The sequence below is a fragment of the Rutilus rutilus genome (assembly GCF_951802725.1).
Source record: "Rutilus rutilus genome assembly, chromosome: 6".
NCBI classification, from domain to species: domain Eukaryota; kingdom Metazoa; phylum Chordata; class Actinopteri; order Cypriniformes; family Leuciscidae; genus Rutilus; species Rutilus rutilus.
This window is the reverse complement of record NC_140214.1, coordinates 29,263,551-29,277,254: the sequence shown is the minus strand read 5'-3', so window position 1 is coordinate 29,277,254 and position 13,704 is coordinate 29,263,551. Positions and strand designations below refer to the sequence as shown.

Here is a 13,704-nt window from a genome sequence, read left to right as displayed (position 1 = left end):
TAAATACAATAACCAGAAGTAAAAAGCTAAATGTAAAAGCAACACCACCATTAATCTTCTGACAACTTTATATAAAAACATTTTCCCTAAACGTTTGAGTTAGAATAGTTTGCAAGATCACGATTATGAACACAATGAGGCTGTGAAAGCGGACTAGTGAGTCAGTGTGATGATGTTTAATGTTTAAACAACCCCATTTAAACACAACCAAGCAACCAAGACAAGTAAAAGCTTTAAACACACTCACAGACACACACACACACACTCACACAAGGGTGGTTATTGATGTATTTTGTGTTAAAATTTTTAAATATCTTAACCACAGACCTTATTTCAGGCATTTAAACAAAAAAAAAAAAAACATAAACAAAAAAACACTGACTTCGGAGCGATGCTAAAATGCTAATTTCCAGGTTTTGGCCTACAGAAATACATCATCCCTGCAGTACTCTATTGCAATTCATATTAGCTAAGAACTGGCCACTTTTACCAATGAACAAAATCTGACTGGAGCTCGCAGTGGTTTTGTGTCTAGTCTGTTTTGGGGCGGTACAGCTGCCTGAGGCTGCGACTAGTTGTGCTGTGCAAACAAGGCTAACAGGTACTCAATGTTTGCAATTTGTCCAGTGATTTATTCTTTCCTACAAATCATTTTCTTGGAGATGGCCACATCTACCTCCTGATGTGAATCATTAGAGCTCATGTCAGGCTTCCAGCTGTCTTCAGCGAGACCCACGTCTGCTCCACTGTCATCCTATCAAATCAGACTGCTAGTGTCTCATAGCAGATATCAATTATGCATGCGCAGACAGACTACTGGAATCCATAATGTCTAACTTTGGGTTCCACCAAGCAGAATGGAATTAAAAATATTTATTTGCAACATTTTACTATACGTTTCTATTTGCAGCATGAATCTGCAGAATAATTTTGCAAACCATTTATTTTGGAAAAAGTGCATCATGGCCTCAAGTAAAAGGTGAATGCCAAATAGTACCAACCCGATCTCATGGGAAAAATAAATAAGCATGAAGACCCGCCCCTAACCCCATCACTAAACATAACTGTCATGGGGGCATAAGCAGATTGTACAAAAATGAATTAAATAATTCAAATTCATACAATTTACCCTTACGCTGTGTTGAAAGCCCTGTAACACCTTTGATGTTCCCGGTCAAAAATGACTGGCCTTTTAAAAATTGCTTGTAAATCGCTCGCTATGCTATATTATCACCAAATATTGGATTAAATCTTAAATCTTTCAATTAGGACAGGTTTTGTATTTCTTTTTGGAACTGACTGATCACAGGCCTCATTGATCTGAGGATAAAGTTCATCTCTGTGAAAAAGAATGTGCATGTATCCACACAGGTCCGAGGCCTTTATCTTTTGCAAGCACACATGATCATATGTGAACATGAACATGCTCCTGAACACTAAATGTTTCTCTTATTTTTTTAATGGATGGTCATTTTTGACTAATATAAGCTCAGATCAATGAGACCTACAATCAGTCAGTTTCAAAAAGAAATACAAAACCTGTGCTAACTGAAAGAAAACAAGTTGACAAAAATATTGAATCTAATATTTGAACATAATATATAGCATAACGAGAGATTTATAAGCAATTTTTTGTAGGCCTGTCATTTTTGCCGGGGAACACCACAAGTGAAACAAAGTCTTAAAGCTTAAAAAATTCCAAACCTGTCTGAGTTTCTTTCTTCTGTTGAACAAAAAAGAAGATATTTTAAAGAATGTTGGGAACCAGACAGTTTACGTTAGCCATTGACTTCCACTGTAGGGAAAAGAAACTATGGAAGTCGATGGCTACCGTCTGATTCCCAACATTCTTCAAAATATCTTCTTTTTTGTTCAACAGAAGAAAGAAACTCATACATGTTTGGAACAACTTGAGGGTGAGTAAATGATGACAAAATTTTCATTTTAGGGTGAACTATCCCTTTAATGATGCAGTCTATAAATCTTTAAAAATCCTTAAGCATTATCAATCTTAAAGTTAATCAGACAAACACCATAAAACCGTAATGATAATAATTAGCCCGAAAATCAAGCATTTTGGTAGAACGATTATTTTAATGGCTATTAAAATGAAAGATCTGAGGTTTCATGAATCATAAATGGATGTTGACTAATGAACTGTTTCATGAGCTGTGTGAGATCGGGCAGAAATGTGTCGTCAGTACATAAACAGAAGACTGATTATAGCTCAGACTTACCATAAGGTAACCTAAATGGAGTGGCCATATTAAAACTAAAGCTTTTTTTTTTGTTGCGTTCGAAAGTGGCAAAACTCTTGTTGTGGGAAGTGTAATAGAGAAGAGTGTTACAGTGCCATGATCAAATGTGTTGTTGTGTGCAACACCCCACAGTGCTACTTTTAGATACACCAGATGTTTCTGCAAAGCATTTGACCCTGACGGGAAAGAGAAGCTATACACTTAAAGTGATAGTTCACCCAAAAATACAAATTCTGTCATTTACTCACTCTCATGTCATTCCAAATCTGTTTGACTTTCTTTCTTCCTTGGAAAATGAAAAATATCGTAGTGTTTTTTATTTTTTTTATTCTCCATAAAGTGAAAGTCAATGGTGTTGAATATTGCTTGGACTTGACTCATTGTATGAAAAACCGATATAACATTTGTTCAAAATATCTTCTTTTGTGTTGAAACCGGCATGAGGGTGAGTAAATTATGACAGAATTTTAGTTTTTGGGAAGAATGGGTTTCAGCAATATGACTTAAGTAGAAGTATTTACTCCTCTATATGACGTTTAAACCACCATCATCTCGCTAAGCTGCACAAATGACAATGTGGAAAGGAGTATGGGTGATTTTGCTGTCATCCAAGAGCAGACCAATAAACACTTACAGCACTTAATCTCTCCATACCGCCATTATACAGCCATGCAGCAGAATATAGTCAGTTAATGATATCTTTTAGCTGACACTAACAGAAAATCAACACACAAGAACTTGAACCTTATGTTTGTTTGTGTGTCACCATTACCAGACAGATGGCATGGCAGTGTGTGAAGATTTTTTTGTTTGTTTGGTTTTTTTGCCAATAACACAAATTCATCTCTGTTGATGCTTGTAAGAGTGGTGGGGTGTTGTGCACTTGGATGCTTACTGTGCAGCAGGCCAAGAGGAACAGAGAGGAGATGAAGTTGATATAGAAACCACAGCTCCCCCTGCTGGATGACAGAGTATGTACACTTTGACACATGACATGAAGGTTGTTCAAGTTAGCAAATACTAGGTATACTGCGATAAACAGGAGTTAAATGGGATTTTGAAGTTGGGGAAATCCTTTAATCTGGTGATGGTTTATACAATCCCATTTCCAGTAAAGTTGGGACATTTTGTAAAATGCAATAAAATCAAGAATCTGTGATTTGTTTAATTCTCTTTAAAGGGATAGTTCACCAAAAAAATGAAAATTGTCCCATAATTGACTCACCATCAAGCCATCCAAGCTGTATATGACTTGGCGGAAGAGTGACCTCTGACCTGACGGATGACATATTGACGAACACGGAAAAAGAGCAAAATAAAACACCGGTCACAAATTAGAAGTCTAAAATGAGAATTTTTGAAGAGAAATGTCGGAGGAGCTTGAGTTTGTTGCCCAGCCCTGTTGTTTGAACCACGAGAGGCGTCAAAGCTTTCGCTACTCCTACATCCTACGTCATACATCGTCAATGTTACTCTTTTGGCGTAAGCTGACTTGCGTAGGCCGTCTGCCGGAAGCTAGTTATTTTAGTCGATAAAGTTTTAAATATGGATATTTTTCTCACACGAACGCATCGCTTTGCTTCAGAAGGCCTTTATTAACCCCCCAGAGCCGTGTGGAGTACTTTTATCATGGATGGATGCACTTTTATGGACTTCAAAACAGAAACGACCATTTACTGCCATTATAAAGCTTGGAAGAGCCAGCACATTTTTTAATACAACTCTGATTGTATTTGTCTGAAAGAAGAATGTCATATACACCTAGGATGACTTGAGGGGGAGTAAATCAATTTTGGGTGAACTATCCCTTTAAGGTTGAGAAGTGCCTGGACTTCGGCGTTGGTCCATCTATTACTTTTTATCCATGTTTGTAGAGTTCGTTCTTGGAGTAAGTATAGGTAAACTGTGTGTTTACACAGCTTTTTAAAAATGGCGGATGCTGTTTCGTATGGCATGCTTTCGGCCAATCAATGTATACTTGTAGTACACTGGTAGTTCCTATTGTGCTGGGTTAGACTCTACTCTGAAGCAGAAGCTAATTTAGTTCCCCCAAAACTAAATCGTTCCTAGCTTCCTGCAGTATGAAGATGCCAAAAAGCAAGTACTTCCGCCAATAGTTATAGGAATTATGAAAACGTTCCTCCGTTATGAAAGCACATCCACTCTACGGTGTATAGTGTCTAAGAAGGCACTCTGTTGTAGCACATGCGAAATGAGGCTTGGCATTGTCTTGCTTCCCAGGAAACATGTCATCTTGATGGCAATATACTGTACGTCTCCACGTCATTGGTACCATCACGCATTATGCAAGTCACCCATGCGGTTTGCACTAATGCACCCCCATACCATGACAGATGTTTGCTTTTGCACCTGTCGCTGATGAACAAGCTGAAACGTGGACTCATCTGACCACAGCACACATTTCCAACACACTACTTTTAGACTATCTGAGATTAAATATTGTTCAAGAGAATTAACAAATCACCGATTTTTGATTTCATTGCATTTTACAAAATGTCCTAACTTTTTTTGGAAATGGGGTTGTATATGCATTACCATTCAAAATGTGGGGTTGATAAATTTAATGAACTCCTGGTTAGAAATCCTTCAAAATTGCTTTATGATGTACATCACCTGAACTGGTAAATAATAGTATTGGACAAAAGCTATAGGTTGTTTATTTTAAATTAAAAATGTCCCAATCATCCACAGCTAGTTTATGTTTTGCAAGTTAACAACATATACCACTGTAGCCAATTAGGCTTTTAGCTTAGCCTTTTTAATACGCAAATTCTCAATTATACATTTGTATGCAGTTTTTGTTTGATCAGGCATTACAAATGGCTACCCCAGGGGGTCCTAGACTGAACTAGATAGACATATTGAACATTTCATAAGACCGGATCATTCCAGTCCAACTTTACTTATTATTACCACCCAACATTTGGCAAGCACAGCTTGATTTTTATCTGGATTCTCATAAAGAGAATTCTAAATTTAGTTTCTTGTTTTCAAGCTTGCCAAAGGGAATACCTGATCTCACTGACCCTGTCGAACACAAAAAACACACAGACGTCAGACACACACATGGGTTTACACAGGTGCTGCAAACAAATGACTTAGACAAATGAGTGAGTCTCCAACAAGAATGTTTTCAGCTCTGCGTTCACTTCACAGCCCAGTGTAAATGTAATGATGCATTACAGTCAATTCTACCCAGTCTGGAAATATGAAAATGTGAATTATTAATGATGTTACAATTTCTGAAACTGTGCACATCTCAGCTTTCAAGTTTGTGGATGAACCAGAGTATGAAAAATATGAACAATAGGGAGATGAGCACAAAGTAGACTGAATACAAAGCCAAGGGATAAATAAAGCTGAATGTTATTGTGTGTCAGAGTGAATGAATATCTTTGATTTCAGCAGTCAACACAGGTGAGCATGTCCTCACTCTTGCCAGCTTTTTTGGAAACCAAATTCTCATGGCCATGTGTAAGTCATTATGCATGCAAATCTGCCAGAGGATTTTCCATTGCTTCTAGAGATTTACATGGCCGCTGACAGACTGAGACAATATTAAAGGAGAGCTAAGAGGGGATCAAGAGATTTTTCTTTTTTTATGTGATGACATTCAGATAAAGGTTAGATAGGTGATTTGTTTGCATTTGAGACACTTTGTTGTGTCCAAAAAAAAAAGAACAAAAAAAAGAAGTGGTCAAAAAAGGGACATTCATCTGTTCCCTAATCTTCAAATGTTGTGTTACCCATTAATCAAAACCATAACCTGTGGTAGGAAGTTTAAATACCACTTTTCCACTGGCCGCCCATGACCATCCCTCATCTTTTCCTGTATATATATATATAAAAAAAAAAAAAACCTTTGGTGTAGCAACCCCTGATCCCACAGTATTCAAAATCGCAGCTCGTTATAGTAAACCAAATAGACACACGCAAAATCAAACATAGAAATGATTATTGAACTGATTTCGGGCACCCTCAGATCAAGATGACAGTGGAAGAAGTAGTTGGAAACTACTAAAAACAATTGTGAAAAAAAATATGCGTTTGTAAATTTAAAAAAACGAACAAGTACACCTCTGCATTATTAAGCGCTAAAGCATTATATAAAAATAAGATTGTTGTTTTAAATGATTAAACAATAAAACTGTTAAAAATGATGAAGCATTGATGAGGTATGACGAAGACACTTGTGGATCATGTTCACAGTTAATGTGATGAAGGTGTGAACTTAAAGAGATATTTCACCCAAAAATGAAAAAATATAAAGCGATCGAGTCTCTTCAGAAAATTTGGACAAAACCACTCAATATATATGGATTAGTTTTACAATCTCTATGACCTTTTTGAACGTCAAGGTGGTAGTTGCATAGACTGTCAATGGAGGGACAGAAAGCTCTCGGATTTCATCAAAAAGAACTTTATTTATGTTCCGAAGGTGAATGAAAGTCCTATGGGTTTGGAACGACATGAGGGCGAGTAATTGATGACAGAATTTTCATTTTTGGGTGAACTATCCTTTTAAGGAGAACTGACTTCAAACATCTACTAAAATCAGACTGAATCCAGTTGGTTTCGAATCATCGCAAAAATGGCTTGATTTACGAGAAAAGCTCCAGAATCATTTGTTGGCAGATGCCTCTTGGTTTGGTGTTTTGTGTCTAATGCAATGACTTTCAGAAGTGCTTCTCAAGCGTCCAAATACTTTTTGCCATAACTGTGTGTTATATGATATGATATTTGAGATGTCTTACGTTTTGTGGCTTTGACTATGGGGGAATGATGGAAAATTGTGCAGGAGATCCTGTATTCAGGTATCATTGACTAGATCATAAACAGGCAAATACTTCAATTTAGGTCTATTTCAACCACATGCTATTTGATTATGGCAGGATTTCCATTCTGTGATTTCAATATTGTGGATATATGTGGTGATGACCTAATGGAGACCCACCTGGACCATCACACAGGCAGGTGTTGATGTGGTACCAACCAGATCCAGAGGTGGGCAAGTTCAAACGTATGCGCTAGTAAGTATTTGAGCATAATTAAACTTATTTGAAACATTACCCAATGTTCAAATAAAAAATGTATGGATTGCATTAATGAGCTCTTTGTGACCAATACTTCAGACGTTGAAATTTGCAGTCAAATACAGAGAATATTATGTGGATGAATTATTAGCGGCTATTCAGCACAAATCTAAACTGCTCTTTCCCACATGTGTCACCCTTTGTTACTTTTGATCGATCAATCAATCAATCAGAAATGTTACATCTTGAAGTATTAAAATGCATTAATTGCCCCTGACTAATTTTAGATACTGAATATGTATTATTTGCATATTTAAATATAGGCCTACTATTTAAAATATTAACATTTTATATATTGAATACATTAAAAAAATGATGTATTACTAGAAACATCAACTACACATTACTTTATGGAGGGCTTATGACCTATTACCTTCAACTTGGGATAGTTTACATAAAATTGTAAATTCTGTCATTATTTATCTTTGTGTCGTTCCAAACCTCTATGACTTCCTTTCTTCTGTGTAATGTAAAAGAAGATTTTTGTAATTTAGCAACTGCATCACACCATCCATTTCCACCTAGAATTTTCCCTGCCTCATCAGGATGCTTTAAGATATTTAATGTCATTTTAAGTATTTGATCAATTTATTATTTGTAAAAAAGTGCCTCACAGCTAAATGCTGAGAAACACGATGAAGCCAGTTCATGTTTTTTTTTTTGTTTTTTTTCACAGATTTACAAATGAAAGCAGGTATCAACATAATGAAGCATCACTTGACTTGCATTATCTCATAAACCACAGTAATTTTTTTCAGTGATGAGCAGGCCATCACCTCCGTGGCGAAGATGTTTTCTACATGACCTTACAGACTGAGGAGGTGACCCTGCCCAAAGCTTTGCATGCTGATTTCCATGTGTTCCATTCATGCCAGTAAATGTGTTTAGACCCTCCAGAGCCAGAAAGAGTCAGAGAGTGAAGGAGACTCCATGCAGAGGACACTGCTGACAGAGATGGCCATAAAGTGAGTCCCTGCGTATTAATGATATTTTTTAAATGATATTCAAGACTGCTACGCCTGAATTTACTGGTCACGAGGAATTTCAGATTCAAAGGATTTGAAGTTAGGAATAATTTTGGCAGAATGCAATTGGTTTGAAATGCTAGGTGTTTTGTAATCAATATATTTGAAATCTGTATCACAATCAGCTTCACCAGTGAAGGATCTCCATGTAATTTTCAAGGGTAGATTTTGTTGCTTTTCTCAGGAACCTGTTGATGATGTTGACTCCTGGGGCGAGTCCATCGAGAAGCTTCTGTCCTGCAAAGGTGAGAAAATTCAGTTCTGAAAAATCTTAAATATTACCCTTAAAGGTTTTGATTTGTTCTTTATCGGCAATAAACAGTGTTCACATTTGTTTTTAATGGTTATCCCATAATAATAACATAACATATAAGACATAAAATAGAGCTATATGATAAATATTTTGAAATACCTAATAATGTTTTATACAGGTAATATATTTATTGTAGATTTATTATTTTTTGTTTATTGTCTGTATGGAAAGCATAAGAGGATACTTGATTATTATGCAGTTGATGATTGATGATTTTTAATGGCATAATGCAAATAAATAAAGAGTTGGTCGATTGTAAAGACTAGTCAAATTATGTTTGACTGAAGTCAATGGTTCATGTTGAAGTGAAGTCATCTCAATCTCATTCCTGTATAAAGATGTATCAAATAATTGTATCTTATATGCAATTTAGCTCCTTGAATTATATTCAAATGTTCAAACTTTTCAAATTTCAGTTTCGTCATATAAATTGGAGAACGAATACTTAACTATTTTCCATAATAAATTCTAACAATGGTATCATGCTGCAGCGGGACAGATGGCTTTCCAGGACTTCTTGAAGTCGGAATACAGTGAGGAAAATATTCTGTTCTGGCTGGCATGTGAGGAATACAAAAAGATCAAGAGTGAACCAGAGATGATCAGCATGGCAAACCAAATCTACACTGAGTTTGTGCAAACGGAAGCACCTAGACAGGTGAATTACAGCCCTCTGAACTGAACTGTGCTGAGCTCTTGTAATGTCCTACTGAAGAAATCTATTAGTAGGTCCTGCTGCTCAAAAGTTAGTTAGAAAGTCCTTTGCTGCAAGTATCACTTTCATCCTTTGGGGCTGCAAGAATTCAGCATTTAAAAGAGAGCATTCAGATATTAGTTTAGTCTTAAAGGGATAGTTAAACTTCTGTCATCCTTTACTCCCCCTCAGGTTGTTCTAAACCCATGTGAGTTTCTTTCTTCTGTTGAACACAAAAGAAGATATTTTGAAGAATGTGGGTAATCAAACAGTTGCTGGACCGCACTGACTTCCATATAATGGAAGAAACTGTTTGGTTACATGCTGCAGGTTTCATTATTTTGTGTTCAACAGAAGAAAGAAACTCATGCAGGTTTAGAACAACTTGAGGGAGAGTAAATGATGACAGAATCTTTATTTTTGGATGAACTATCCCTTTAATTACATAAGTCCCATTATATCCACAACCAGAGTTGGTGTAAAGTTACTTTTCAAAGTAATGTGGTACATTATTGTGTTACTCCCTTAAAAAGTAACACATTGTGTTACTAAGTTACTTTTTACGAAAAGTAATGCGTTACTATTCATTTAATTACATAAGTCCCATTATATCCACAACCAGAGTTGGTGTAAAGTTACTTTTCAAAGTAATGTGTTACAATATTGTGTTACTCCCTTAAAAAGTAATTAATTGTGTCAACTTAGTTACCTTTTATGGAAATGAATACGTTACTATACCTTTAATTACATAAGTCCTATTATATCCATAACCAGAGTTGGTGTAAAGTTACTTTAAAAAGTAATGCGGTACATTATTGTGTTACTCCCTTAAAAAGTAACAAATTGTGTTACTTAGTTACTTTTATGGAATGTTATACTTTACTATCCCTTTAAATACATAAGTCCCATTATATCCATAACCAGATTTGGAGTAAAGTTACTTTTCAAAGTAATGTGTTACAATATTGTATTACTCCCTTAAAAAGTAATTAATTGTGTTACTAAGTTACTTTTTACGGAAAGTAATGCGTTACTATTCATTTAATTACATAAGTCCCATTATATCCATAACCAGAGTTGGTGTAAAGTTACTTTAAAAAGTAATGCGGTACATTATTGTGTTACTCCCTTAAAAAGTAACTAATTGTGTTAACTTAGTTACTTTTTATGAAAAGTAATACTTTACTATCCCTTTAATTACATAAGTCCCATTATATCCATTACCAGATTTGGAGTAAAGTTACTTTTCAAAGTAATGTGTTACAATATTGTATTACTCCCTTAAAAAGTAATTAATTGTGTTACTAAGTTACTTTTTACGGAAAGTAATGCGTTACTATTCATTTAATTACATAAGTCCCATTATATCCATAACCAGATTTGGAGTAAAGTTACTTTTCAAAGTAATGTGTTACAATATTGTGTTACTCCCTTAAAAAGTAACTAATTGTGTTAACTTAGTTACTTTTTATGAAAAGTAATACGTTACTATCCCTTTAATTACATAAGTCCCATTATATACACAACCAGAGTTGGTGTAAAGTTACTTTTAAAAGTAATGTGGTACATTATTGTGTTACTCCCTTAAAAAGTAACACATTGTGTTACTTAGTTACTTTTTATGGAATGTTATACTTTACTATCACTTTAAATACATAAGTCCCATTATATCCATAACCAGATTTGGAGTAAAGTTACTTTTCAAAGTAATGTGTTACAATATTGTGTTACTCCCTTAAAAAGTAACTAATTGTGTTAACTTAGTTACTTTTTATGATAAGTAATACGTTACTATCCCTTTAATTACATAAGTCCCATTATATACACAACCAGAGTTGGTGTAAAGTTACTTTTAAAAGTAATGTGGTACATTATTGTGTTACTCCCTTAAAAAGTAACACATTGTGTTACTTAGTTACTTTTTATGGAATGTTATCCTTTACTATCCCTTTAATTACATAAGTCCCATTATATCCACAACCAGAGTTGGTGTAAAGTTACTTTTCAAAGTAATGTGTTACAATATTGTGTTACTCCCTTAAAAAGTAATTAATTGTGTCAACTTAGTTACCTTTTATGGAAATGAATACGTTACTATACCTTTAATTACATAAGTCCCATTATATCCATAACCAGAGTTGGTGTAAAGTTACTTTAAAAAGTAATGCGGTACATTATTGTGTTACTCCCTTAAAAAGTAACAAATTGTGTTACTTAGTTACTTTTATGGAATGTTATACTTTACTATCCCTTTAAATACATAAGTCCCATTATATCCATAACCAGATTTGGAGTAAAGTTACTTTTCAAAGTAATGTGTTACAATATTGTATTACTCCCTTAAAAAGTAATTAATTGTGTTACTAAGTTACTTTTTACGGAAAGTAATGCGTTACTATTCATTTAATTACATAAGTCCCATTATATCCATAACCAGAGTTGGTGTAAAGTTACTTTAAAAAGTAATGCGGTACATTATTGTGTTACTCCCTTAAAAAGTAACTAATTGTGTTAACTTAGTTACTTTTTATGAAAAGTAATACTTTACTATCCCTTTAATTACATAAGTCCCATTATATCCATTACCAGATTTGGAGTAAAGTTACTTTTCAAAGTAATGTGTTACAATATTGTATTACTCCCTTAAAAAGTAATTAATTGTGTTACTAAGTTACTTTTTACGGAAAGTAATGCGTTACTATTCATTTAATTACATAAGTCCCATTATATCCATAACCAGATTTGGAGTAAAGTTACTTTTCAAAGTAATGTGTTACAATATTGTGTTACTCCCTTAAAAAGTAACTAATTGTGTTAACTTAGTTACTTTTTATGAAAAGTAATACGTTACTATCCCTTTAATTACATAAGTCCCATTATATACACAACCAGAGTTGGTGTAAAGTTACTTTTAAAAGTAATGTGGTACATTATTGTGTTACTCCCTTAAAAAGTAACACATTGTGTTACTTAGTTACTTTTTATGGAATGTTATACTTTACTATCACTTTAAATACATAAGTCCCATTATATCCATAACCAGATTTGGAGTAAAGTTACTTTTCAAAGTAATGTGTTACAATATTGTGTTACTCCCTTAAAAAGTAACTAATTGTGTTAACTTAGTTACTTTTTATGATAAGTAATACGTTACTATCCCTTTAATTACATAAGTCCCATTATATACACAGCCAGAGTTGGTGTAAAGTTACTTTTAAAAGTAATGTGGTACATTATTGTGTTACTCCCTTAAAAAGTAACACATTGTGTTACTTAGTTACTTTTTATGGAATGTTATACTTTACTATCACTTTAATTACATAAGTCCCATTATATCCACAACCAGAGTTGGTGTAAAGTTACTTTTAAAAGTAATGCGGTACAATATTGCTTTATTTAGTTCACACACTGCAAACAACGCCTCTGTACTTACTCCTGATTTCTCTGTCATTCAATCAATGGGAAAGCAAAGTAACTTGCGTTACTTATTTGAAAAAGTAACTCAGATATTTTGTTGTAAATTTTAAAGTAATGCGTTACTAGTTTCTTGAAAAAAGTAATCTGATTACGCAACTCACGTTACTTGTAATGCATTATCCCAACACTGTCCACAATAATAATAAAAAAAAAAATCACAAATTTTAATTTGATCTATTAACATTCTCAAATAATGATTAAACATCTTTAGCCCCATCCTGACATCCCAAACTCCAGCTATGTCTTTGAGATGGCTAAAATTGAACAATACACAATCATTTATTTGTTTGTTTGCATGCTTGTCTGTTTAGTTATTTAATTAGATATGTTTTATTTATTTATTCATTCGTTCGTTAACTAATTTTAGTTTTTTTAAGAAAAACTGTATTGCCGTTATTTTCAGGTTAACATTGATTCCGGGACTCGCACAAATATTACAAACAACATCTCAGAGCCGACCCTGAGCTCATTTGATACTGCACAGAAGATGATCTTCAGTCTAATGGCGAGAGACTGCTATCCCAGGTTTCTGAAGTCCGACATCTACCAGTGCATTCAGCAAAAGCATGGAAAGAGCTGATTTCATAATGACTAATGGTACATCGAGTTTAACTATTACCAGCAACACATATTTTTTAATGATTTTATATTTGGTAAGCAAGACCTTTTTAGTTTTGGACTGCTCTTAAATAGCTCTATTTTCATCATGATGTTGCCATATAAGTTTTTTTTAAGGAAAAACATGTTTACAGTGTCACATTAGGATCTATTCTGATTTTCATGCACTGTTGCCTTTTGTTTTATTTTTCCTCTTTACAGAAAA

General features: G+C 34.2%; 1 protein-coding gene across 1 annotated transcript; it reads left to right on the top strand.

Annotated features, from left to right (window-relative positions):
- Window positions 1-8,302: 8,302 nt before the first annotated feature.
- On the top strand, window positions 8,303-13,474 carry rgs1 (regulator of G protein signaling 1; the record flags this gene model as incomplete). Its single annotated transcript, XM_084411825.1, has 4 exons — window positions 8,303-8,337; window positions 8,563-8,642; window positions 9,202-9,368; window positions 13,285-13,474. 4 exons carry the CDS (start codon window positions 8,303-8,305, stop codon window positions 13,459-13,461), a joined length of 459 nt encoding a protein of 152 aa, XP_084267951.1. The 3' UTR covers window positions 13,462-13,474.
- Between the last annotated feature and the right edge of the window lie 230 nt (window positions 13,475-13,704).